Source organism: Pinus tabuliformis, chromosome 3_1 (assembly GCF_031772625.1).
Source record: "Pinus tabuliformis cultivar Carrire ecotype Pingquan chromosome 3_1, CPIR1, whole genome shotgun sequence".
NCBI classification, from domain to species: Eukaryota; Viridiplantae; Streptophyta; class Pinopsida; order Pinales; family Pinaceae; genus Pinus; species Pinus tabuliformis.
The window spans coordinates 931,940,624-931,963,988 of record NC_142301.1 but is presented as its reverse complement, the minus strand read 5'-3'; the positions used below and the strand labels follow the sequence as shown (position 1 = coordinate 931,963,988).

General features: G+C 38.1%; 2 protein-coding genes across 2 annotated transcripts in view; one reads left to right on the top strand and one right to left on the bottom strand.

Annotated features, from left to right (window-relative positions):
- LOC149190818 (uncharacterized) overlaps positions 1–1,794 on the bottom strand; it is a 31,481-nt gene extending 29,687 nt beyond the window's left edge. Inside the window, 1 exon segment of the mRNA XM_089410597.1 lies at positions 1,440–1,794. Within this exon segment, the coding sequence (XP_089266723.1) occupies positions 1,440–1,794 (355 nt within the window).
- A 1,967-nt stretch (positions 1,795–3,761) lies between these two features.
- On the top strand, positions 3,762–7,080 carry LOC149190817 (uncharacterized). The gene has a single exon (XM_089412275.1). It carries the CDS (start codon positions 3,968–3,970, stop codon positions 6,284–6,286), a length of 2,319 nt encoding a protein of 772 aa, XP_089268401.1. The 5' UTR covers positions 3,762–3,967; the 3' UTR covers positions 6,287–7,080.
- The last annotated feature ends 16,285 nt before the right edge of the window (positions 7,081–23,365 follow it).

Below are 23,365 nucleotides of genomic sequence, written 5' to 3'. Positions count from 1 at the left end.
GGTCATAAGCATGTATTATGACAATGATGATGTATGGCTTTCCTCATGTGTTGATTTGTAAATGAATGAACAATGTATCTATGACCAAATAGATGATAATGCAATTAATGATATAAGGGAACAATGCTCCTTAGCGATCTCAGATAAGTAGAAGACCCCTATGCTCAGATATGTTGTTTACTCCTGTAGATTACATATTTGTGATATGTTTGACGAAATTCCTGTCATGGTTAGTAGGGGTCCAATCAAATCCCTATTCAAGTAATTGTATTTGTTTCCTTATTCTGTTAATATCTTTTGGTTTTGAAAGTGTCATTGAGTTCTGGGCAGTGACCTAGGCTCTAGGTCTAAAAAAATCGCTCAAATCATGGAGACGCATGCACATCATTGGGCAGAAAAGTCCCTGGACGCATGCATACCCATGTTGTGGGAGTGTCCAGAGCCTCTTGGATGCATGCATGCCCATATCAAGGGAGCGACTAGGGGTTTAATGGTCAGAAAACTCAGTGGGACCGAGGGGCCGGTTACCTAAGTGGTTGGGATGGTTCATGGGAGTCATGTTGCCGATGTGGAAGGTCTGCATGGTGTGTTTCCATCGGTTCCACTTCCTTAAGGTGACTTATGAGGTCAAATCATATCATAGTAACTTATTGTCACATGTTTACCTCGATTGGTCGGTTACTTGGGTAGATGTGGGAGGAGGGTGTTACAGATCAGACCCCCCATAAGGAAGAATATTTTCTGCCACATCTACCCCTCTCAACAAAAAATCTTTTGAGATTAAAAACTTTTCAAGCACGGATGCCACTTGATGTTGCTCTCCCCGCTTATTACTCCAAGTGAAGCAACCATTCGTTGTTTCCATATCAATAAAGTTGGTCTCCTAAATGAATTTCTTAAATGTTTCAGCATCTCTATCTACTATTCTTTGGCTACCTTTATTCTCTAATAGAGAGGTTATCATATTGAAGTCTCCCCCCAAAACCCAAGGGAGATTCCCTTTCTTGAAATTTATCTTACTTAGATCTTGCAGAAGCTTGACCTTCTCCTCAATTCTTTGAGGCCCATAAACATTTGTAAACACCATTGTGCCTGGGGTTCCTATAACCGAAATTTCTACTGATAAGTATGATCTGTTGGGTTCAGAGTCCAGTAAGATCAAGGATTGGGGGTTCCAGCAGATGACCAATCCCCTTGCCGAGCCCTGCACTTCTACCTCGACTGTGTCATACCTTCTCCCTAGTCTCCTACTTAACTCCTTTATTTTCTCTAATGAGCACTTTGACTCTTGTAAAAAAATGACATCTGGTTGTTCCATTTGAATCTTTTTCTTTAAAAACGTTGTTCCCTAAGGCTACTAATGCCTCTTATATTCCATGATAAAACTTTCATGATTTAACTACGGTTTAATGAGGGCGAAACTAACGCTCTCATCTTACCTGAGTTTATTAACATAGCTCCCATATCCTTGAGGGAAACACTGTTCAGCTTCCTCCCTCTTTTTCGTTGGCTCTGTCGTGGCACCAAAACCGTCTGAGATCCCATTACTTTCCCTCCCAACTGAGATCCCTTCAAAGATCCAATTTCTTTTTCTGGATGCGGTATTTTCTGCCCCCGTAATCTCATCTCTTCTCTCATCAGGTATATATATTGGATTTTATCCATTTCGTCTACATTGATTGTTTCTATTCCTTGTTTCCTTGCCTGTTCCACCATATCTCGGAGGTCGATTCCCTCCTGCTCGATTATCTCCTGCAATTCTATATCCTCTGTTCCTACTTCACTTAGGGTCATTTCCGCATCTCCCTCAAAATATTTTGATAGATCTGGGATATCTCCTTGTTGTTCATAGTCCTCATTTGGCTACACCATTTCTTCCTCTTTTCCTTCTCCTTTTTCCTCCTTGTCCTCTTCTTCCCCACCTTGTCCCTCTGAGTTTTCCTCTGCTAGGACTTCAAAGTTGTTTCTCCAAGCTTTCCTTCCCTGATTTCGTTGTTGTTGTCTTCTATTAGGTCTGCCCCTTAGAGTGGGTCTAACAAAACCATCTGCGTCCTTTCAGTCTGTCTCTTTGCTCTGTTCCTCCATTTTTCTTAAGGGGCATTCCCTTATTAGGTGGCCATGTTCATGGCATCTTCTACATCTGAAAGGGATTTGTTCATAGTCCACTGGTTGTAACCAAAATTTGTCACGAAACTCTAGTTTGACAGCTTCAAGTAGAGCCTCGAAGACATCCATTTCAACACAAATTGTCACATATGATGTGTATATGCCTTGTAAAGTTGCTTCTGAGATTTTAGTGATTTTTCCAAGAGAATCTCCTATTAGCTTTAAAGTTGTAGGAAGCCGATAGTCCAGGGGAAGAGAATACAACCAAACCCAAATTGGGACGCATGTAAAGGTTTCCTTCCTCGGGGTGAAATTCTCCATCCATGGCCTCAAGCATAAACCAACTGATGAAAAAAAATAAGGACCACCATCAAAGATTCAGTCTGTGTCTTCCATATTAGCAAATACCACCATGAAAAAGCCTTTTGACCCTAGATGTAGCTCTATTTCTCCCCTTGGCTTCCAATGATGTTTGATCCAATCGCACAAAGATTTTTTTGTGGGCCAAAGACCATGAAATTGGATATGACAACATATGACCTCATACATTCTCTAAAGGCCCGAGTCTTGGGATCGATGATCAATGTCATTGGGATCACCACTGTTTTTGGCTTACATGACCCTGTGGAGCTTTTTGACTTCTGATGTTGCTATTGGTTTTTTTGCTTCTCTGTTGGGCCTTTGTCTTCATTTATTCTCTGTCCTTTCCCACCTACTTCTGCCGACTCATGGACATTCTCTGACATACCATTTGCATGTGCCCCGAAGCCCATCCTAATTTCCTTGCCTGTGTCCATTTAATGGACTCCATTACCACGTTCCGATAAGAAAGAACCCCACTCCCTCCCCTCTAAAGCCATCTACATCAAACCCTAGATGCTCCTTAGAAAACTACGTTACTCCTCTCTCGATTCATTTGAAATATTTGCAAAAGCCGGCTATACTTTGTTTAAATGTCATACAAGAGATAACCTTTAACTATTTTATAGGGTACTGCCTAAACATAAAGTTATTTTTTTTAAATGTCATTTCAACTTTTATTATTTATTATAACATATTTTAAGTAATTTCGATTTTTTATTATAAAATATTTTATATCATTTTAACTATTTTATTATTTATTATAAAATATGGAGTGAGTTTTACTGAAAAATTGTAATTTTTATTATCCAAAAGATAAAAAATTATATGATGTACATATATCATGCTATAAAAATACTCCTGAACCGAAAAGTACACAGTCATTAATATTATATGTTGTATCTGTTGATATATCATACTATAAAAATACTCCTCAAAAAATACACATAGTCATTAATATAGAGTGAGTTAATTAATAATTTTTTTTAATAATTATATGTTTTAATAAGGGAAAATATATATCTGAAGTTATTTATTTTAATAAATGGTAAAATTTAAACTAAGCATAGTAAAAAGTTGTATCTTAATTTGTTTATTTATTTTTAAAGAAAGTAAAAGTTTTATATTGAACCTGGTTTAATATTTTTATGTGTCAGATATTTTTTTGAAAATGAAATAATAATAATCAATTTTATTTTATAAAATTATGTGGTTAAAATACATTTTGAACATATAAATTAAGTGAACGTCGTGAAAGGGCTTGTAACTCTCAAAAGATATAAATTTGATATTGATTCCAACCAATCACCAATATTTTCAGAAAATATGAACGCTCAGAAGCCACCCAAATTTTCCGAAAAGCCACTCAGAAATCAGAGCACTTCCACCATGCTGGAATTTCGTATAAATATACAAACTATCCACAAGCAGACATGCTCCCCATCCTGAAAGTAATGGAGTCGGGCTAACATGTTCCGCGACCATATCAGCAGCGACAGCAATGGCTTCTGCACTGTACATCCATCAAAACCCCTTTCTCCAATTTCAATTCCCATCATCATCTACGCCACTTCCCATAAACCCAAAACCTCAAACTCACATTCGAAACCCCAAGCCCATCAAATCCCTACAAGTCGACAATGCAAATGAAAATTCCTCTGAACTCTCATCCACACCACGCCTGACCACCAAATTCATCTCAGCAATTTACCGACTGCCCCCAAACTTCACGTCAGAAGACCTCATGAGGGTGGTGAGCAGCCAGAAGGACCCTGAAATAGCCCTCAGAGTATTTCGCTGGGCCACGAAACAGGAAGGCTACACTCCAGATTCTTCAGTCTATGAATTGATGATCCGTCGGCTGGGTTTTACAGGGAATTTTAACAAGATGCGAACTGTTTTCGACGAGATGGGTTTCCACAATTGCGGCCCAACAGAGGGAGCCTTCGTCAGCATGATGAGGATCTACACCAATGTCCACATGGTGGACGACGCCCTCGAAGTCCTCAAAGAAATGGAGGTAACAGGACTTAAACCCCCAACCCAGTCCTACAATCATTTACTCAGTGCCCTTGTAGACGAGAATAGGCTTAAGATGGTTGAGTCACTGTACTCACAAATGAAGGCTGCTGGGGTCCAACCTGATGTCAAGACCTTCAACATATTGATAAAGACCCTCTGCAGGTCTAACCAGTTGGGTTCTGCATTGGGTATGTTGAAAGAGATTCTTAACCATGGATTGGTCCCTGATTATATAACATATAACACTCTTATCCGTGGGTTCAGCAAGGAGGGTAGGATGGAAGAGGCTTTGGAGTTGTATAAAGAAATGTGTTCCCGTGGGTGTGTTCCTAACAGCGTAACACATAATGTTCTTCTTCATGGTTTCTGTAGGCAGGGTAAGGTGGAGGAGGCAACGAGCCTTCTGCAAGAGATTTCTGGTACTGGTTTCTCTCCTGATAGGGTCACTTTCAATACATTGATCAATGGGTTCTGCAAGGCTGGAGAGGCACCTAAGGCTGCAGAGCTCCTGCAGAAGATGGCGGCAGAGGGGTTCGAACCTGATGTCATTACATATAATACTCTGATATCGGGTCTGTGCAGGATGGGGAAATCCCAAGAGGCTAAAAGGCTTTTGGATGAAATGGTTTCTGCGGATTGTGATCCGGATTTAGTTACATATAACAGTCTGATCAGTCTAATGTGCAAGGAGGGTAAGGTGGAAGAAGCCAGTAAGCTGTTCAATGAGCTAACTAGCAAGGGGCATGAACCTGATATTTATACCCATAACATTATATTGCATGGGTTATGTAAGGGAGGCAAGGTCGATGCTGCTGCAGAGTTAGTGGGCGAGATGTATGCCAAGGGTTGTGTTCCAGACAGAGTGACTTGTAATGTGTTGATGGATGGGCTCTGTAGGGAGGGGAGATTGAATCGAGCAATGCAACTTTTGAGAGAAATGGAGAACAAGGGCTGTCATCCAAATATTATCACATATAATACCTTAATAGATGGTCTTTGCAAAAAAGAGAGAGTTCAAGAGGCAGAGGAACTTTTCAGTAAGATGGATGACCGGGGGATCACGGCAACTATCATAACATACAATTCCCTCATCCATGGTCTCTGTAAAGTTGGGAGGGTCGAAGAAGCAACTAAGCTCATTGATGAGATGCTTCTCAAGGGTTTAGTTCCTGACAAGGTAACATACAATTGTATCCTGGCAGCTTTCTGTAAAGAGGGCAATATTGATAAAGCTAGAGATATCATCCGGATGATGATTCACAATGGCTGGAATCTAGATGCTATTACATATGGCACTCTGATTTTTGGGCTTTGCAGAAGTGGCAGTTATGAGTCCGCTATAAAAATATTGCGAGCAATGCCCATGAAAGGGATGCCTCTTGATGCGGCGGCCTATAATCCCATCTTAAAATATCTCTGCATGCGAAAGAGGATGCGTGAAGCTATGGCGATCTATACAGAGATGTTGGAAGAAGGTGTTGCTCCAAATGCCCACACGTATAATACCATTTTCCAGGGACTTTGCAGGGGAGGGGGTCCTATAGGAGTGGCTATAGAGTTTGTGGAGAATATGATGGAGAAGGGGTTCCTTCCAGAGATCACAACATTCATAGATCTTCTTGAAGGTCTGTGTGAACTAGGCAGGGGAAAGACGGTAGTAAGGCTTGTAAATCTGGCTATGCAAAAGGGCTGCTTGGCGGAAAGTGAAAGGGCCATGGTAAATGGGTTTCTCAAGATTGGCAAAGTGGAAGACGCCATAATTATCTTGGGCGAGTTGTTGGATGTGAAGAAAATATAGCATCTGCTTGAGATGGAAGTTAGATAATATAATTCTGGACAAAGGAGAAGCATTGGGATGCTTATCGTTACAATTTGGCACCACTGTTCCAGACCAAGCGGTGTTGTCATTGGAGGGAATGGACAAAACTTTAGGCAGGGCTCCTTGGATCAGGTTGTCAAGGAACTTTTGGATTTTGCAACTTAACCGGTATATACTTTGATATGTAGAAGTACACTCTTATGATGTATCATAGCAAAGAAGATAAGCTTGTCAAGCGAAAATGCTTATTGTTTTCAGGAACTCTCATATTTAGTTGCAGACAACTGTATGTAAACCATAGGCAAAAGATACATTGCTACAATATATTTGTTTGAAAACAGCTCCCTTGCATAATTATGAGTGCAGTATATTCATTCAAGATCACAGTTAACTATACATATAGCTGCTGTTTAACCTGTGCGCTTCTTGAATTGTTTAAGTTGAATATACCATGAAGAAACTCATTTCTGGTGGTTTGTGCCATTTGACAAATTGAACTTTATGGTCTTCATAGTGAATTGATCAGTGACCTGGTCATCATCTTTTTGGATACCATATGTGGCATAACATTAAGCATCATATCAGGCACTGGATTTATGCATATTGGAGAGCCAAATTGTTATCAGCTCTATTTCTACCTGAAAAGATGCAGTTATGTATGGTTTTGCCTCATGGTATGTGTGTTCTTATATGCTTGTATTTCATGTTTGCTTGAACTTATTGATGTATACTGTACCAGAATTTTAATATAATCATATGTCAAGTTCGTTAGATATTGCATTCTTTTCAAAAGTGTTTTCTAAGCTCCATAAGTAAAGATGCATTTCATTGAGAACTGATGGAGCCTCGGCACTCTATTTTCAACCCCGAAAACTCTGATAATAATCTCGGATGAAATCCAGCATGCCATTGGGGTGCTCTCAAGCTTTGACTGGTGTTGCTAATTTGCATGTCTTTATAGGTATATAAAATAAGAAGTTCCATGGCAAATCTATTGTTTATGCACTTTGTTGTTTGATCTCCATTTTCAGGTAGTGATTTTCATCAATCAAGATCTCAAGAGAAATTTAGCTTAGAACTTCCCAAGTGGCCTACAGATCTCTCAAGTTTGCAATGAGCAACATCGAAAGTGCCTGGTCCATGATGGACCATGTTGACCGTAAATTGTAAGCAGTTGGTGCCTAAGCCACAGTATGAGCAAGAAATGGTTAAGAGGTTAGGTTGTGAGGGTTGTAAATTTTTAAGCGGCTTGTGTGGACCTCCAAATCAATTGTGAGAACTTCCATGCATAAAATATGATCTTCGTTAATTCAAAAACAAATTTAAATTTAGAACATCCATTTTGACAAAGTTGAACCACCAAATAGGTACTGACATGATTAAAAGTTACAATGTGGAGTTTATGGCCTAGAGTTGACAACCAATGTTGCAAACATCTAGATAAAATCATGAAAACAATGTGATGTCACGGTTTTTTAGTCCAGCCAAAAAAGTCAGCGATTTTTTCAAGGGCCAAAAAATTGTGATTCTATCATAAACTGCAGGAAAAATATTGTGCGATGATTGGAAAAATTGCCGAGCTGTGTGGACAAGGGCAATTTAAGTTTGTATTTTTGATTTTTTTTAACTCATTTTGCAAACAAGAAGGGATTCGAGAACAAGGGAGGAGGAACCCAGTTTTGTTTGGGGCAAGGAGGAGGAGCACACTATTTCTCTTTGCCATCATTATGTTTTTTTGGGGTGGAGATTGATTCCCCTTAATCTTAATCGTAGATACATTGGTAGGGGCAACGAATAAGTGAGATTGGTTCTTCAACATCACCTTTCACAATAACTGAGATTTCATCTACCTCATCGTTTTTTGTTCCTAGAACCACACATGGCCCACAACCTTCTATTAGGTCAATGCTTAAAAGAAAAGAGAAGGGAATAAATTGACAACGTAGTGGATAGGTGTTTTCTATGGAGTGACCTTCCTTTCAGCATTGCCAACAACATTCCATTCTACTAGTCTAAGTTTAATGTTGTTATTATTGGCTTGGGGTATAAAAGACCGAGAGGACTTATTCTTCAAAATGAAAACGCTGATTGCACTGCTAGACTGGAGAAGTTTAACGCATCATGGGAACACACTAGATGCACTGTGATGTTAGATGGTTGGATTACTACTTGGTTCATTTCTCTAAGGGGACAATGTTTAGTTTATGAGAGATTTTTTGGTGTAAATCACAAGAGATTTCATTTGTCGATGCGTTTCGAACCAACCAGTGTGGTTCATTGTGGTTCATTGTTAGAACAAGTTGAAGAATCAGATCTAGCTTAGCATCTTAAATAGTTAGATTAGAACATCCAACGGCTATAATTCTTGACCAGATAATGGCTATATTGTCTAACGGCTAAATTTGACCGGGAAACGGTTAGAAGGACCGAATTAGGGGCACAAACCTATATTTAAATAAATAAATTAATTAAAATAAAAGTAAAGGGACCATTTATAGTTATAAATATATATTAAACTAAATTAATTATAAAATAAATTAATATAAATTAATATTTAATTATAAAAGTTATTATAAATATTAGAGTAATTAATAGTTAGTTATAAAAGTTGTTAAATATATAAGTATTAGGGTAATATAGTTAGTGATATTCTTATTAAAATACGATTTAAACGGACTATGTTAAAAAAATAATAATAAAAAAATAAAATAAAATAAAATAAAAACTAATAATAATTAATTTAATAGTTATTTATAAAAGTTATAAATATGAAAGTAAAAATAAAAATAAAAATAAAAAATAAAAAAATAAAATAGAAATAAAAATAAAATAAAATAAAAATGATAATACTTAATTTAATAGTTATTTATAAAAGTTATAAAAATGAAAGTATTAGAGTAACCTAAGGGTCATTAAAAAAAATAAAATTATTTTAATATTTAAAATTAGTTAATAGCTTAATTAAGGGTTAAAATTAGTATCCTATCCAAGATTAATTTAAGATTAATTTTATTGTTAATTAAAATAAACTTAATAGCATAAATTAAGTGTTACTAAAATACCTCAAATAATAACAACCACACCTTAAAGGATAAAGGCCACAGGATACCTAGGAAGAGAGCGCTGGGACCCAGCGACTACTGATCTTCTAGCCATCCTCTCTATTGACATTGATAGGGCTTTTTTTGATCTCAAGGGCTTCCCTAAATTTCTGGTGATGGAATTGCGAAACTTTAGCAATAACACTAGCCTCCTCGATGCAAACATGATAATTGGTTTTCTCCACATGCTCTGCTAAAGCAGAAGACTTGGTTCTCCTATACTTAAGGTTAGCTGTGTGCTCATTAATCCTTTGATTAATGGAGCGACCCATCTCACCAATATAGGGGGTCCCATAGGAACAAGGGATAATATAAACCCCTTTCATGTCCTTAGGGTTGATAGGATCCCTCACAAATTTGAGGGACTTTCGAATGGTGTTAAGGGGTCTAAAGGACGAGAGGGCATTATGTTTTCTAAGAATCCTTGCAATTCTATCAGTGGTCCCTTGAACGAACGGAAGATGGACACCTGGAATTTGTTCCTTTGGTTATTTTTTAGTTAATGAATTCTTAGCCTCTTTGAGGAACGCTTTTTGTCCCAAGTATCTACTATAATCGTTCTCAACAAAGACATTAAGGAGATGAGATTTCTCTTCCTCGAAGCTCTTTTCATCAGAGATCCTTAAGGCAATGTTTATTAAATTTGTTGATGCATTTACACATATTAAAGATGCACAATTATTATGTGAATAGTTGAACCTATTCATTTAGGAGGTAGGTCCACAAAGTGTTATCTAAGTCATAACGCACAATGTTGTAGATTTTGTTGTTGTTAGTAGGTTGCTTATGGATAGATATCCTAACTTGTTTTTGACATGTTTTGTTACAAATTGTATTGATTTGATGTTAGAGGATATAGGAAAAATTCCTTTTGCCAGGGATATTGTTGAATCATCCAAGGCTATAACAAAATTTATATATGATTATGCATCTATGCTTAGCTTGATGAGAAGATTCACCAATAACAAGGAGTTGGTGCATCTGACCATTACATTATTTGCCACTAGCTTTATATTTGTTATGCCCTCAAATTGAGTACATGCATAACCAAAGATGTGTGAGCGTGATAACATGGACATTGCAAGTGTTGGAAAATGTAATTATGTTCGGTCTTCATTAATGTACTTGAGTCATCATGTAATGTACTTGTCAAAAGAATAAAGAAAAAAATTATTATTATTATTATTATTATTATTGCGACTTATTAAAGAATGGGTTTCATGCTCGGATCACCTTGTTTTAGGTCAAACTCCCCATTGAGGACTTCTAGGATTTATTTTGAATCAATACAGTCATTGTACTTTTAAAGAGACCATTCTTGGGCTTTTGAATCATGTAAAAGGGTTAAGTATTGAGTCAAATATGATTTATATATTCTCCACACCATGTCGACCTAGAAGAAGATCAAGTTGGCCTAAGGACCCTATTCGACCTCACCTGGAGCTTATAAATACAAGCTCATCGAATTCATTTGGAGCATCATTCTCTCACACAAGTTCAATATCTCTTGTAGCTGGGAAAAAGTGCGAAGTTCTCTTGTAGCTGGGAAGGTGTGAAGTCTATTGCTAGGAAGCCGAATTGAATGCGAGTTTGGGGAAGTCTAAGGAGAAAAGAAAAATCGAAATTTTGGTACCTCTCTCTCTCTGTTTCGTGCTCTGGATTGAGAGATCGAAGTCTTCTTGGTTTCTTTGTTGCCGGAAGCTGTTGTCTAGTCGAAGTTGCTGGAAAGGGGTCAAAATTCTGGGAGGCTAACTTGGTGTGGAGGAAAGGTCCCATCTTGGTCTAGGGTGAAGAGTCTCAAAGAATACTATTGAAAGGAAAAATTTCTTGATTGGGTTTCCCCCTTGAGAGGGGGTTTTTCCCTGGCATAGTGCCTATTACACTAAAATTTGTCACCATGACTATTTGCAGTTAGTATGGCTCCATCAACTGTCATACTATCCTCCTTGGCAAGTCTCATACCTCTGCTCTTCATTTCAAACTCCAAGAAAGAGAGAAAATCTTTAAAAATCTATATATCTCTGGGTACGCAGTTTCTCTTAGCCTTACTTGCGTGTACGCACCTCAAGTTCACAATACCTGCGTACTTGTACACTCTGTCTGTAAAGGGCTGGGTGCGTACTCCTGTAAAGGTCAAAAGGCGCAAGTTTCACTTCAAAAAAAGTTACTTGTGGTCATTTCTAGAGCATTCTAGAAGCTTGTTTGACGTGTATTGAGCGCCTCCAGATGGTTCATGTATCCCTATGAAAGAGGAACTTATCCCATCAAGAGGTGAGCTATCCCATTCAAAGAGGGGCTTATCCCATTGATGGTGGACCTGATTAACTTCCTCTAGAGCACTATAAATACAGGCATTGGGCCAGAAGGAGGGGAGGTTGAAAGCTGAACATTCCTAAGGGTAGATGTTGCTGGAATTAGGACTCCCTTGTAAAGCTTGAGAGGAGAGATTCCCATCCTTTCCTAGCCTTATTTGAGAGTGGGTGAGCTGATCAAAGTAAAGGAAAACTCTTGCTGGACCCTAGGAGGGACCTGCACAACACCAAGGCTCAGGTTGTAATGGTTTCTTTTGTTTTCTCTTAATACAAATGAACTCATTTTTCTCAACAGATTGTTATTCATGATTTGTTTCATATACTCCTTGGTCTGTATGATGGATATGTATTGTTTTATGAGTTTATCAGGTGCTATTTAATCTTTTGGCTTGTTAGTGAACGCAGGTTTCGAAGAGAAGGAGGAGCTCATTCGGATCGGCGAGGCTGGACTACTACAAAGCGTTGGACTAAAGGTATGTTAAAATCCCCTGATTACTTGTATTCTCGATGCATGTTTAGAGAAAGGTAGTGTTTATTTGTCTTGTTTGTCACTAGAAAGCCTTTGCTTCTAGGGAGGTCGGTTTTGTCCGCATTATCGACTCTTTCCACATGACAAAATGACGACTCCACTGGGGATTTTCATGAGTTTAACGAGTCTTGAAAATAACTGAAATTGACTCGAGATAGGTTTCATTTTTACAAAAGCTCGAAACAGAGAAAAACTATGCTTCAAAGTAGTTTCATTTTTACACAAGCTTGAAACGGGGAGAAAACTGTGCTTGATGCCCCCTAAGCATAACTGCTAGAGCGCATGCCCCCCCAACTTCATTTCATTCAACTAAGTACAAGCTGGATGGAATGAAGGTTCATGTACGAGATCGTTTGAAAGACTCGACCTAACACTGTAAGAAAATTATGCAAAACACTGAAATAACTAACCTAAACTTAACATTTATGATATCTATTCAAACTCTCGACTCAATTAGAGGAGGATTTGTTTCATTTTTTAACGAGCTTGACACATGAAAAGAACTATGCTCGGATTCCGTTTCATGTTTACGCAAGCTTGAAACGAAAAACTATGCTTGTTATAAGTTCACATACCCCCAGCATAATGACGCAAAACGAGGTACATGCCCCCCAAGCTTCATTGCATTCAATAAGGTGGATGGAATGAAGCTTTACTCTAAAAACCTTGATTCATTTTTTAACGAGCTTGACACAAGACAAGGAACTATGCTCAAAAATTTCGCATGCCCCCAGTATAATGATGCAAAGCGAGGTACATGCCCCCCAGGCTTCATTGCATTCAACCAGATGGATGGAATGAAGGTTTACTTTCAATATTTAACTTGAAAAGGGAGTTGTTTCATTTTTAAGGAGGTTGACACAAGAAAAGAACTATCCTCATACCTGATTCATTGTTTAACGAGGTTGACTCAGTAACAGGAACTATCCTCATACCTGATTCATTTTTTAACGAGGTTGACTCAGTAACAGGAACTATCCTCACAAAATCCTACTTTCTACAACCTACTTACATATCCTAAAATCTAGCTGATTCATTTTTTAATGAGGTTGAGTTAGTAACAAAACTATCCTCATACTAGCCTGTTTCATTTTTTAACGAGGTTGATATAGGAAAAAACTATCCTCGCACTCACTGATTCATTTTTTAACGAGGTTGACACAGTAAAAGGAACTATCCTCGCACTCACTGATTCATTTTTTAACGAGGTCGACACAGTAAAAGGAACTTTCCTCGTCCTCACTGATTCATTTTTTAACGAGGTTGACACAGTAAAAGGAACTTTCCTCACCCACACTGATTCATTTTTTAACGAGGTTGACACAGTAAAAGGAACTTTCCTCACCCACACTGATTCATTTTTTAACGAGGTTGACACAGTAAAAGGAACTTTCCTCACCCACACTGATTCATTTTTTAACGAGGTTGACACAGTAGAAGGAACTTTCCTCACCCACACTGATCATGGCTTCCAACTGGAAGAAAGACATGTCAATGGACACACCTTGATCATGGCTTCCAAGAGGTCTTCATCAGAAGGAAGAATAGTTCTCTGGAAGGAACACATGTCAAGGGACTCAAAAGGGATAAGAACATCGTGTTCAAATAATCCCATAGAGTTTTCCATGCCAATTACCGGATCTAAATCAAAGGAAGATGAGCAAACAGTGAGAGGCTCACTTACATCGGTAACTGAAAACATGGGACCAGTTGCCACATAATTAACCAGTGGCAGGGTAGATACCACTTGAGAATCAGGAACATTTAGGGATGTCATATTATTGGTAGTTGAAACAAGACTAGGGAACGAAAGCTGGTCTACAGTCACAATATTTCCATTGTGAGGGAAAGACATCACGCGAAAGAGTGTCGATATGACAGCTTTCATTGCATAAACATAGTCTCGCCCAAGGAGTAAATTGAAATCCAAGGGACCTCGAACTACCATAAGATCAATACAGACAGTTTTACCTTCCAAGGTAATAGAAAACTTAGGAAGGATCCCTAAAGGTTCACTAATGGTTCTGTTAAAAGCTTTCAGATTCTGCGTAATAGGTGCAAGCTGAGGGGAACCCAAAGCTTTCCAAACAATTGAGGATAAAATACTAACAGAAGCACCTTCATCTACCTGAGTACGATGTATGTCCCTACCACCAGCCTTGACAATGATTTGGAAAGGGATGGAGGAAGGAAGACGAGGTTCTGTCAGTCTATTCCAATCAAAGGAAAAGACCTCAGTACTTGGAGGGGGTTCTGTAGAAACAGGTCAAATGCCCCCTGGCGTAGAAGAATCTGATGTAACAAAAAGAACCTTAGCGGTGTGAAGTTCACTCTCTAAAGGGAAAGTGGGATCGACCGAATGTGAAATTGAATCGACCACTTGATCAACTAATGGATCATCAACCTGAGTGACATGAGTTTCACTCTCCAATGGAAGAGTGTGATCGACTGTACTTGAAATTAAATCAATCACTCTGTCAGTTGATGGTAGGTTGGGAGAAAGTTTACGGTAACCAGTTGGAAATTCTTGCTGTGGAACAGTAAGGTTTTCCAACAATGTTGAGGCTTCATCCATGTGAGGGCAAATGTGAGTTTGATGACTCCCTTTGCATAATTTACAAGGAAACCTAACTTTACCATTTTTCCCAGGAACCTGACTATCACTGGTTGATGGATCAATGGAAAGTTGATGAGATTTTTCTGACCATACTTCCAAGACCTTTGGAATACCAGGACAATTGACAAGGAAGTGGTCACCCTTACAAAGCCTGCAAGGGTATTTGGGTTTACGATGCATGTCGGAGTTTTCCTCAACACAACTAACACTTACAGTCGTGGTCGGTTGGTTGAATTCTTTCTTATCTTGCTTCTTCTTCTTCTTCTTCCTTTTCTTCTTCTTCTTAGCCTCCTGGTTACTAGCATCAAGGCTTTTACCAGGCGAAGAGGAAGAAATGGAGGAAGAAAAATTAGGCGAAGAAGGTAAAGGGTCAACAGAAGGTTGGTGATGTTGAGATGGTGAACTCTGTTGAGGTGAAGCATTCGGTTGAGGTGGAACAATTGGAGTACTTTGGGCCAACGAAGTTGAAAATAACCATATCGGTAAACCTATTGTAAATCCAGGTAATGAAAAAGTAGCCATATAAGGAGGACCAACATTTCCAAAGTAAGGAAAAGTACTAGGATTCTCGTTAGGAGGGGTTCCTAGGTTGGTAAATTCTGGAACATTTGCAATTATATTCAACTTCAGTGAATTTTATTAACAATTTAAAACTAAAATTAACAGTTCACAATTCACACCTAACAATTAAAATTCACAATTCACACCTATGGTCTCTAAAAGTAAAAACAAACAAATTAACACGCGCTATCAAATCTAGGAGTCAAACCACACACAAACAGTAACCTTCCGGACCGAAAACACTAGTTGGTGATGAAGCCCAACATCGTCGAATTCAGTACAGAAGTGGCGGGTGGAACAGTTACCCCGGAAACCTGCTTAATGAATAGACCAGCACAAGTTCCTCCACTTTAACCGTCTCGAGTGAAGTGAACCCCCCAGAAAATCCAAGTGAGTCTAGCCGACGTCTGCTCCAGGTACAGTGGGATCTTCCCTCCACCGTTACCTTGGGTAGAACCCTAAAGATAATGGTCACTAAGGTTACCAACAATAACAAATATACCTAGGGGAACAGTGTACGACCCGATAGCACGCAAGGGCAGAGTAACAAGCTCAATCCCCTTGCCGGCTCCTTGACAATAATCCAAGGTTTACCGACAAGTGACCCCAGACTCCTCGACAATAATCCGAGGTTTACCGTTTGTAGTACGTGCGTATCTGGCGTCTTTCCCAATGAAGGGGGATTGATCCCCTCACTGGTTCGGACACGGTCTCATGCTTCTCCTTTAAGAGGAGCTTTCCCAGAGCATAGATGTAACAGTTGGATTTATCCTACCACAAGATGAGCTACTTGTTTGGTTTTTCTGTCTTGGAGAGTTAATTACTCTCCTACTCCAAGACACTAGCCTAAGCTATGTTGGTGTATCAGAGCCCTAGAAATGTAAAAAATTACTAGATGAATTTTAATTAAGCGCTGTGTTATTAAGGCTGTTTTTACTCAAATGGGTAAATGGAAATGAAACCAATGGTGTTATGACCCGACTCAACTGAATGCAATCGAAAATGATAATGTAATCTTTTCAATTCGATGAATCCTAACTAAAGTAAGGAGAGAGTTTCCATTCACTTCCAACAATGCAAAAAATTGATCACTAAGAGAAAATATAACAAATTCTCTAATGCACTAATTTTATCAAGAAAAACTAATGCAAATCAATTCCAAACCATTTTTTTCATTTTTATTTTTTGTGTAAATTCAAATCAAAGAAAGCTGATCTAAATCTACAATTGATTTTTCAGAATGTAAACTATGCAATGGTAATCTAAGCACAATTCACTTGAAAAGTATGCAAATGTAATCTATGCACATTTTTCATTCATATTTTGAAAATGAGAATTCTAATTATGCAAATGTGATCTATGCAAGAGAATTCTCAAACACAAGACGATTCTAATGTAATCTAAGAATCAATCAAGTGCAAGTCGAGAAAATTGGGTGAGAGTTCCAAATATCAAAAAATAAAAACACTCAAAGGCGATTAACACTCATACACAATTTAGCCCCCCCAAGTAATGACCAAAGGAAAACAAATTAAGAATTTCTCAAAAAGAGACTCAAAACACCCAATTGATGGAAGCTTAAACTAGGAATGCCAATGAAATTAACCAAGATGAAAGCTTCTGACGGGTAACCAGTGGATCTGGGCAGCAAAAACAAGCTATAAACAAAATCTAAAAGATAAAAAAGAAGAAATTGAAATTTTCTAGGCTTTTGACAGGGGTACGTAGGTAGCCTGTTTGCACAGGTGCGGCCACGCTCTGTGTACACAACTGCAGTGCGTACAGGTACGCATTGTGCTCAACGCAGAGGGTGCGTACTGCTAGCAAAACCAAGAAAAACTAAAATCTAATTTAACCCTAAGCTATCCCACCCAAATACACAGTCAAACAGCGAAAAACCAGAAAACAAACGACTTTTCTCAAATCAAAGTTTCACACAAAGGAAAAATCATTCACATCAATGGAGTTCCCCAGTGGAGTCGCCATTTTGTTATGCAGAAAGAGTCGATAATGCGGACAAAACCGACCTCCTTAGAAGCAAAGGCTTTCTAGTGACAAACAAGACAAATAAACACTACCTTTATCTAAACATGCATCGAGAATACAAGTAATCAGGGGATTTTAACATACCTTTAGTCCAACGCTTTGTAGTAGTCCAGCCTCGTCGATCCGGATGAGCTCCTCCTTCTCTTCGAAACCTGCATTCACTAACAAGCCAAAAGATTAAATAGCACCTGATAAACTCATAAAACAATACATATCCATCATACAGACCAACGAGTATATGAAACAAATCATGAATAACAATCTGTTGAGAAAAATGAGTTCATTTGTATTAAGAGGAAACAAAAGAAACCATTACAACCTGAGCCTTGGTGTTGTGCAGGTCCCTCCTAGGGTCTAGCAAGAGTTTTCCTTTACTTTGATCAGCTCACCCACTCTCAAATAAGGCTAGGAAAGGATGGGAATCTCTCCTCTCAAGCTTTACAAGGGAGTCCTAATTCCAGCAGCATCTACCCTTAGGAATGTTCAGCTTTCAACCTCCCCTCCTTCTGGCCCAATGCCTGTATTATAGTGCTCTAGAGGAAGTTAATCAGGTCCACCATCAATGGGATATGCCCCTCTTTGAATGGGATAGCTCCCCTCTTGATGGGATAAGTTCCTCTTTCATAGGGATACATGAACCATCTGGAGGCGCTCAATACACGTCAAACAAGCTTCTAGAATGCTCTAGAAATGACCACAAGTAACTTTTTTTGAAGTGAAAATTGCGCCTTTTGACCTTTACAGGAGTACGCACCCAGCCCTTTACAGACAGAGCGTACAAGTACGCAGGTATTGTGAACTTGAGGTGCGTACACGCAAGTAAGGCTAAGAGAAACTGCGTACCCAAAGATATATAGATTTTTAAAGACTTTCTCTCTTTCTTGGAGTTTGACATGAAGAGCAGAGGTATGAGACTTGCCAAGGAGGATAGTATGACAGTTGATGGAGCCATACTAACTGCAAATAGTCATGGTGACAAATTTTAGTGTAACAATGCCTACATCTCGTGTCTATTGTTTTATGTGTTGCTACTTTGGTAATTGCTTGATGAACTAAAGTAAATAAGATATTAAGAATTGTAATAATAAGAAACATCACAAGTACTTGTCAGGAATAAGAAAATCTTTCTACCTTTTTGATCATGGTTTCAGAGCTTTGGTGAAGAAGGAAGTAAAAGGAAGTCTCAAGCACTCGATTGATGAACCATTCAAAAGGACTATCTCATGGAAAGAGTCTACTATATTCAAGGAAGATGTCTAACACAATCAAGGGAGAGAACAAACTTGAAGGGGCCTCTAACTACAGGTCCTGGAAGAAGAGGATTGACCTAATCCTTGAAAAGAACAAGGTACTGGACTTGGTCAAAGGAAAAGTAAAGAAGCCTACAGAGGATTCCAGTGATGCTGACAAAGTGAAATACAGGGAATTAGAATTGGTGGCCATGACTCTGATGGTAGAAGGAATAAAGGACAACCTTGTCCCATTCATAGCTAACATCGATCATGCTCAGGAAATGTATGAAGCCTTGTCAAAATTATTTACTATTAAGAACATTGGTCAAGTAGCAAGTTTGAAGAATGAGCTAAGGACCACAAAGATGACTAAAGAAGACACTATGACAACCTTCTTTGTGAAGATAGCTAGAATTAGGAATGATCTCTTGGCCATTAATGAAATTGTTCCAGACAAAGAACTCATCATCACTACTCTATTAGGATTACCATCCTCTTGGTGTGCATTTATTGCAGGTCTTAACAATTGGAAGGAAGCTCCCACTTTTGAAGAACTATGGATTGCCTATAGTAAAAAAGAATTAAGGATCTCATTAGTTGCCAATTCTGAAGGAGTATTAAATGCCTACATTTCCGCAACATAAAGGAAAGAAATCGAAAAGACCAAGGAAAAATGTTGACATGTCCAAGATAAAATGCTATCAATGCCATAAGAAGGGTCACTACAAGAGTGACTGTCCCGACAATCCAAAGAATAAGAAGAGAGATAGAGATCATGCCAACTTTATTGAGGAAGGAGACTCGAAGAAAGCCAAGCTCGAAGAATCTGACATTAGGGACTTACACTACTAAGTCTTTTTCTTGTAGCTTTAGATATCTTGTTTCATACGCTTTAGAATTTATAGGTTTTTAACATATTTTGAGAAAAACATTTTATTCTTTTTATAAGTTTGTAGGTTTCCCTCAAGCTTTGGAGGGAGCCCTCAACTACTCCCAAAGATAAGTATCTCATTTCCTTTCAGTTTTTGTTTTCATGTATTCATTTAGTTTTGATTATATTAAATACTGATCAATATTCTCCCTCTACTGCCTTGACTAGGAAAAACATATGTAAGAAGTATGAAGGAGTACCTCTCAAGACTAGGTTGGTCAAGGAACAAAGGTATGTCTTAATACATTGTTCTCTTTATATTGAAAGGATTATTCATTTGAAAATCTATTACTAACATTCTTATACCTAGCTATATTGAATCACAATGATTCTTGTTTCAGGTGATTCATCTCTTGATAAATCTACCCTCCTCACTCATATTTTTAACTATTTTTGTAGAACCTAGACAGGTCCTCGAAAACCCTAACCAAAGGGTATGCTAATGTGAATGTCTAAAAACCTAAACTGCTTAGGGATATTGTGAAATATTATTTGAGGTTTTATTTATAATGTCATGTTTGGGATTTTGGTATGGTCAGGAAAACCTAACTTGTTAGGGTTGAATGATAAGGTCTAAAATCCTAAACCCTTGAAATTTTGGTAATGTTGGATTTGCTATGTTTCTACATTGAAACCCTAACTCATTAGGGTTTGGTGGAATGTATGACCAAGACCCTTTCAATGTCTTAGAAATGATTTCCTTGGTATGAGTGTGTTTGTCTGATCAAACCCTAGTCTAATCAAGTTTGTATGTCTAACTCTTATTTGAAGTTGTGTTTAACACATCATATGAAATGTATTTGCATCATGATGATGATGATGATATATATATATATATATATATATATATATATATGCCCTTTTGGTTGAATCCCTAGCTTGGTCTAGGTCAAATATATTAATGTTGTCAGGCATATGATATGCTTATGAATGATTATGAATTCCTAGATATGTGTGTTGACTTGGTTATTGATGGTCATAAGTTCTTAGGATTTAATAAAAGTCTTTATCTAAGATTCTAGGATGACGATTGAAAATCTAGGGTTTTGCAGCTAAACCCTAGTAGTAGTTAAATTGTCTAGTATGTATGATATAACAAGCTAAGATATATTTAATGATTGTTGAGATTATGAAAATGGAATTCTAGGGTTTTGGATTTGAACCTTAGTAGAAGTAAAAATCTTTGATGTATGATGACAATATGATAATTTGAGATTTGTGTAAGATTGTTGAAATTTGAGTTTTGGAATTGATGGTTAATTGAAAATCTAGGGTTTGCAACGAACCCTAGTGGAAGTTGGTAATGTTAATGACTAAGTTGTGATTGACTTTGATTGATTATTTTGCATGAAATCTAGGATCTAGTAATCTAACATATGAATTCTGAAAGTTGTTAGATGTTTTGTAGATCTATATTTATTTGAATTAATTTTAGGGTTTTCTATACGTTGAAGTAAGCTATGTCATACCTTTGGAAGAAACATTGAAATCTTAGATGGAATGAAAGTTGTTATGAAGTAGTACTGTAGGGTTTATGACAAAGTCACTAGCAAGATGTTGAAGAGTATATGTCTCTTGTTCATAATTAAGTCTGGGTATTTGATGTGTATAAAGATTGAAATGATTCCATGACTCTGATATGGATAACTTCATGCTTCTATAGATGTGGTTGTACTTGCTATCTACGTTGTGCAAATGCAAAATCTTCAACTTGGTGAAGATGCTCGATGTGATAAGCATAACGAGGATGATAATAACTTCGATGAAATGGTTGGAATCCATAAAAAAATATTCGATGATGAAAAGAAGAAGCTGATCACTTTGAGGAAGCCTGAATAGAAGAGATATCCCTAATATTAAGAGGGAGTCTAGATGAAGAGGGGCTTCCTAGTTGAGAGGGAGGACATAGCTTAGTGTTAGCCCTGAGGTGCAGTGCTGCTATTTTAATGGAAATGTCCCTTGTTTTAGCTCGATGGTCCACGTCTCCTCTTGCTATGCTTTGGCCATAAGCCTTTAAAAACCCAGGACCATAAAATTATCACAATACAAAGGAAAACACAGGAAAACCCGTAGCCAAACCATAAGCCGGACTTCAAAAATTATACACTCGCGCTCATAAATATCGGTGGGTTTGCTCTCGGTTCATTTCCTTTCCACTGTGTTCTCCATTCTCTGATCTTTGCCGCCTAACCAACATCCCGAATGTCAATCCACACCATCCAACCTATACCCCACTTCCCACCAGTTACTTGGGGAGGAAATTTGTTGGCTTCATCAGTGTTTTTGACAATCGAACTGTGAACTGAAATAACTGAATGCATGGCCGAAAATGGAAAAAAAAACAACACAATGTAGACGAACCAATAGAAATGATCATGGAACATCACTGGCACGAGTGAACCGCCTGACATCGCGACAAAATTACCAGAATTTGATTACCATGTTTGTTAGAAACAGAGCTCTCTGAGCTCATGTTTTTCTAGTTATAGTATCAAGTAGTTAGAAGACAAAGGGGATAAATTAAGACATCTCGAGCCAAAAAGAGTTCGAGAGTATTGTAAAAAGCCTATAAATCATTGAAAGTTCAAAGGAAGATGGGTTCAACTTTTGGACACTATGGATACTCTGTTCCTCCTAGCGTCTCATCTTCATTCCAGTAATACAAGCTTCTTTTGCTGTTACATGTTCAATTGCCATCTTCTCCTTTGTTCTAAGTTTGCACTTGAATAGGTTATTCATGTTTTTTTCTGTGTCTAATGCCAGATAACTGTTATCTTCTCTCTGCGTTGATAAATCAGATTTGCAAGCTTCATTTACTTTTTGTAGCTAGCCATTCATATATGTTTATGTATGTATTTGTTGGTATAGTCAGGATTCTCCATCTATTCATTGAATCTATAAACCATTCAACATTAGTGGTCGAAAGCCTTGTCAAGCTGAGGGTGTTCATGCATGTCTTGAGTGGAAACAGAGTTGAAACAGTCATCTAACTTGATCCAAACCCCAATCCATTCCAATAGTTCAGAGAACGATATTGAAGATTTATATGTTACCAGGCATCTCTGAGTTACAACCTATGAGATTTTCCTGGAGTGCTAACATAATTGGCGCCGCTGCCGGGGAGAGGAGACTAAAGCTCAGCTTCTCTGGGGGACACCACAGATCAAGCTTTGATGATAGATAAAGTCTGGACACTATTTGGGTTGTATTCATCTATCTGGCGACTCTACTGGAGGACGAACTTCTTGGCGACTCCACTCCATAGTTCTGGCTCAGTTTATGAGGCATACTTGGAGAAATCCTTAGAAGCCACGAGATGAACTGGTACCTGACCCTAAAAAAATCGTCAAAGAAAGAAAGGCGTTGCAGAAAGGAGCATCAGGTTCAAGTAGCTTTAAAAAATATTCTATATCTCTTTAAGAAAATCTTGTAATAGAACAAATACATGTTGAGAGTATAACATCTAATACTAGCAGTGAAGAAAAAATCTAAGAGATTCATAGAGCTCCTTATTCTTTAGGTTATCCTTTTGTTGTAAGCCAAAAGGAAGCCTCTCCTCCTATCCATCATACTCCTTTAGTCCTATCAGTCACTCCTCAACCCTCTGTCATTCAGATTTCCAGTACCCTTATAGCCACCACAACTATGGCAGCACCTACCAAAATGGAAAGAATCATAGCTGCTAGGTATGGACCTCTAGTACTGCCCACTCCTTTAAATGCCATGCCT

What these genes read in the sequence shown, in the direction of transcription:
- LOC149190817 (XM_089412275.1), top strand. Translation starts at nt 3,968, where the DNA reads ATGGCTTCTGCACTGTACATCCATCAAAACCCCTTTCTCCAATTTCAA.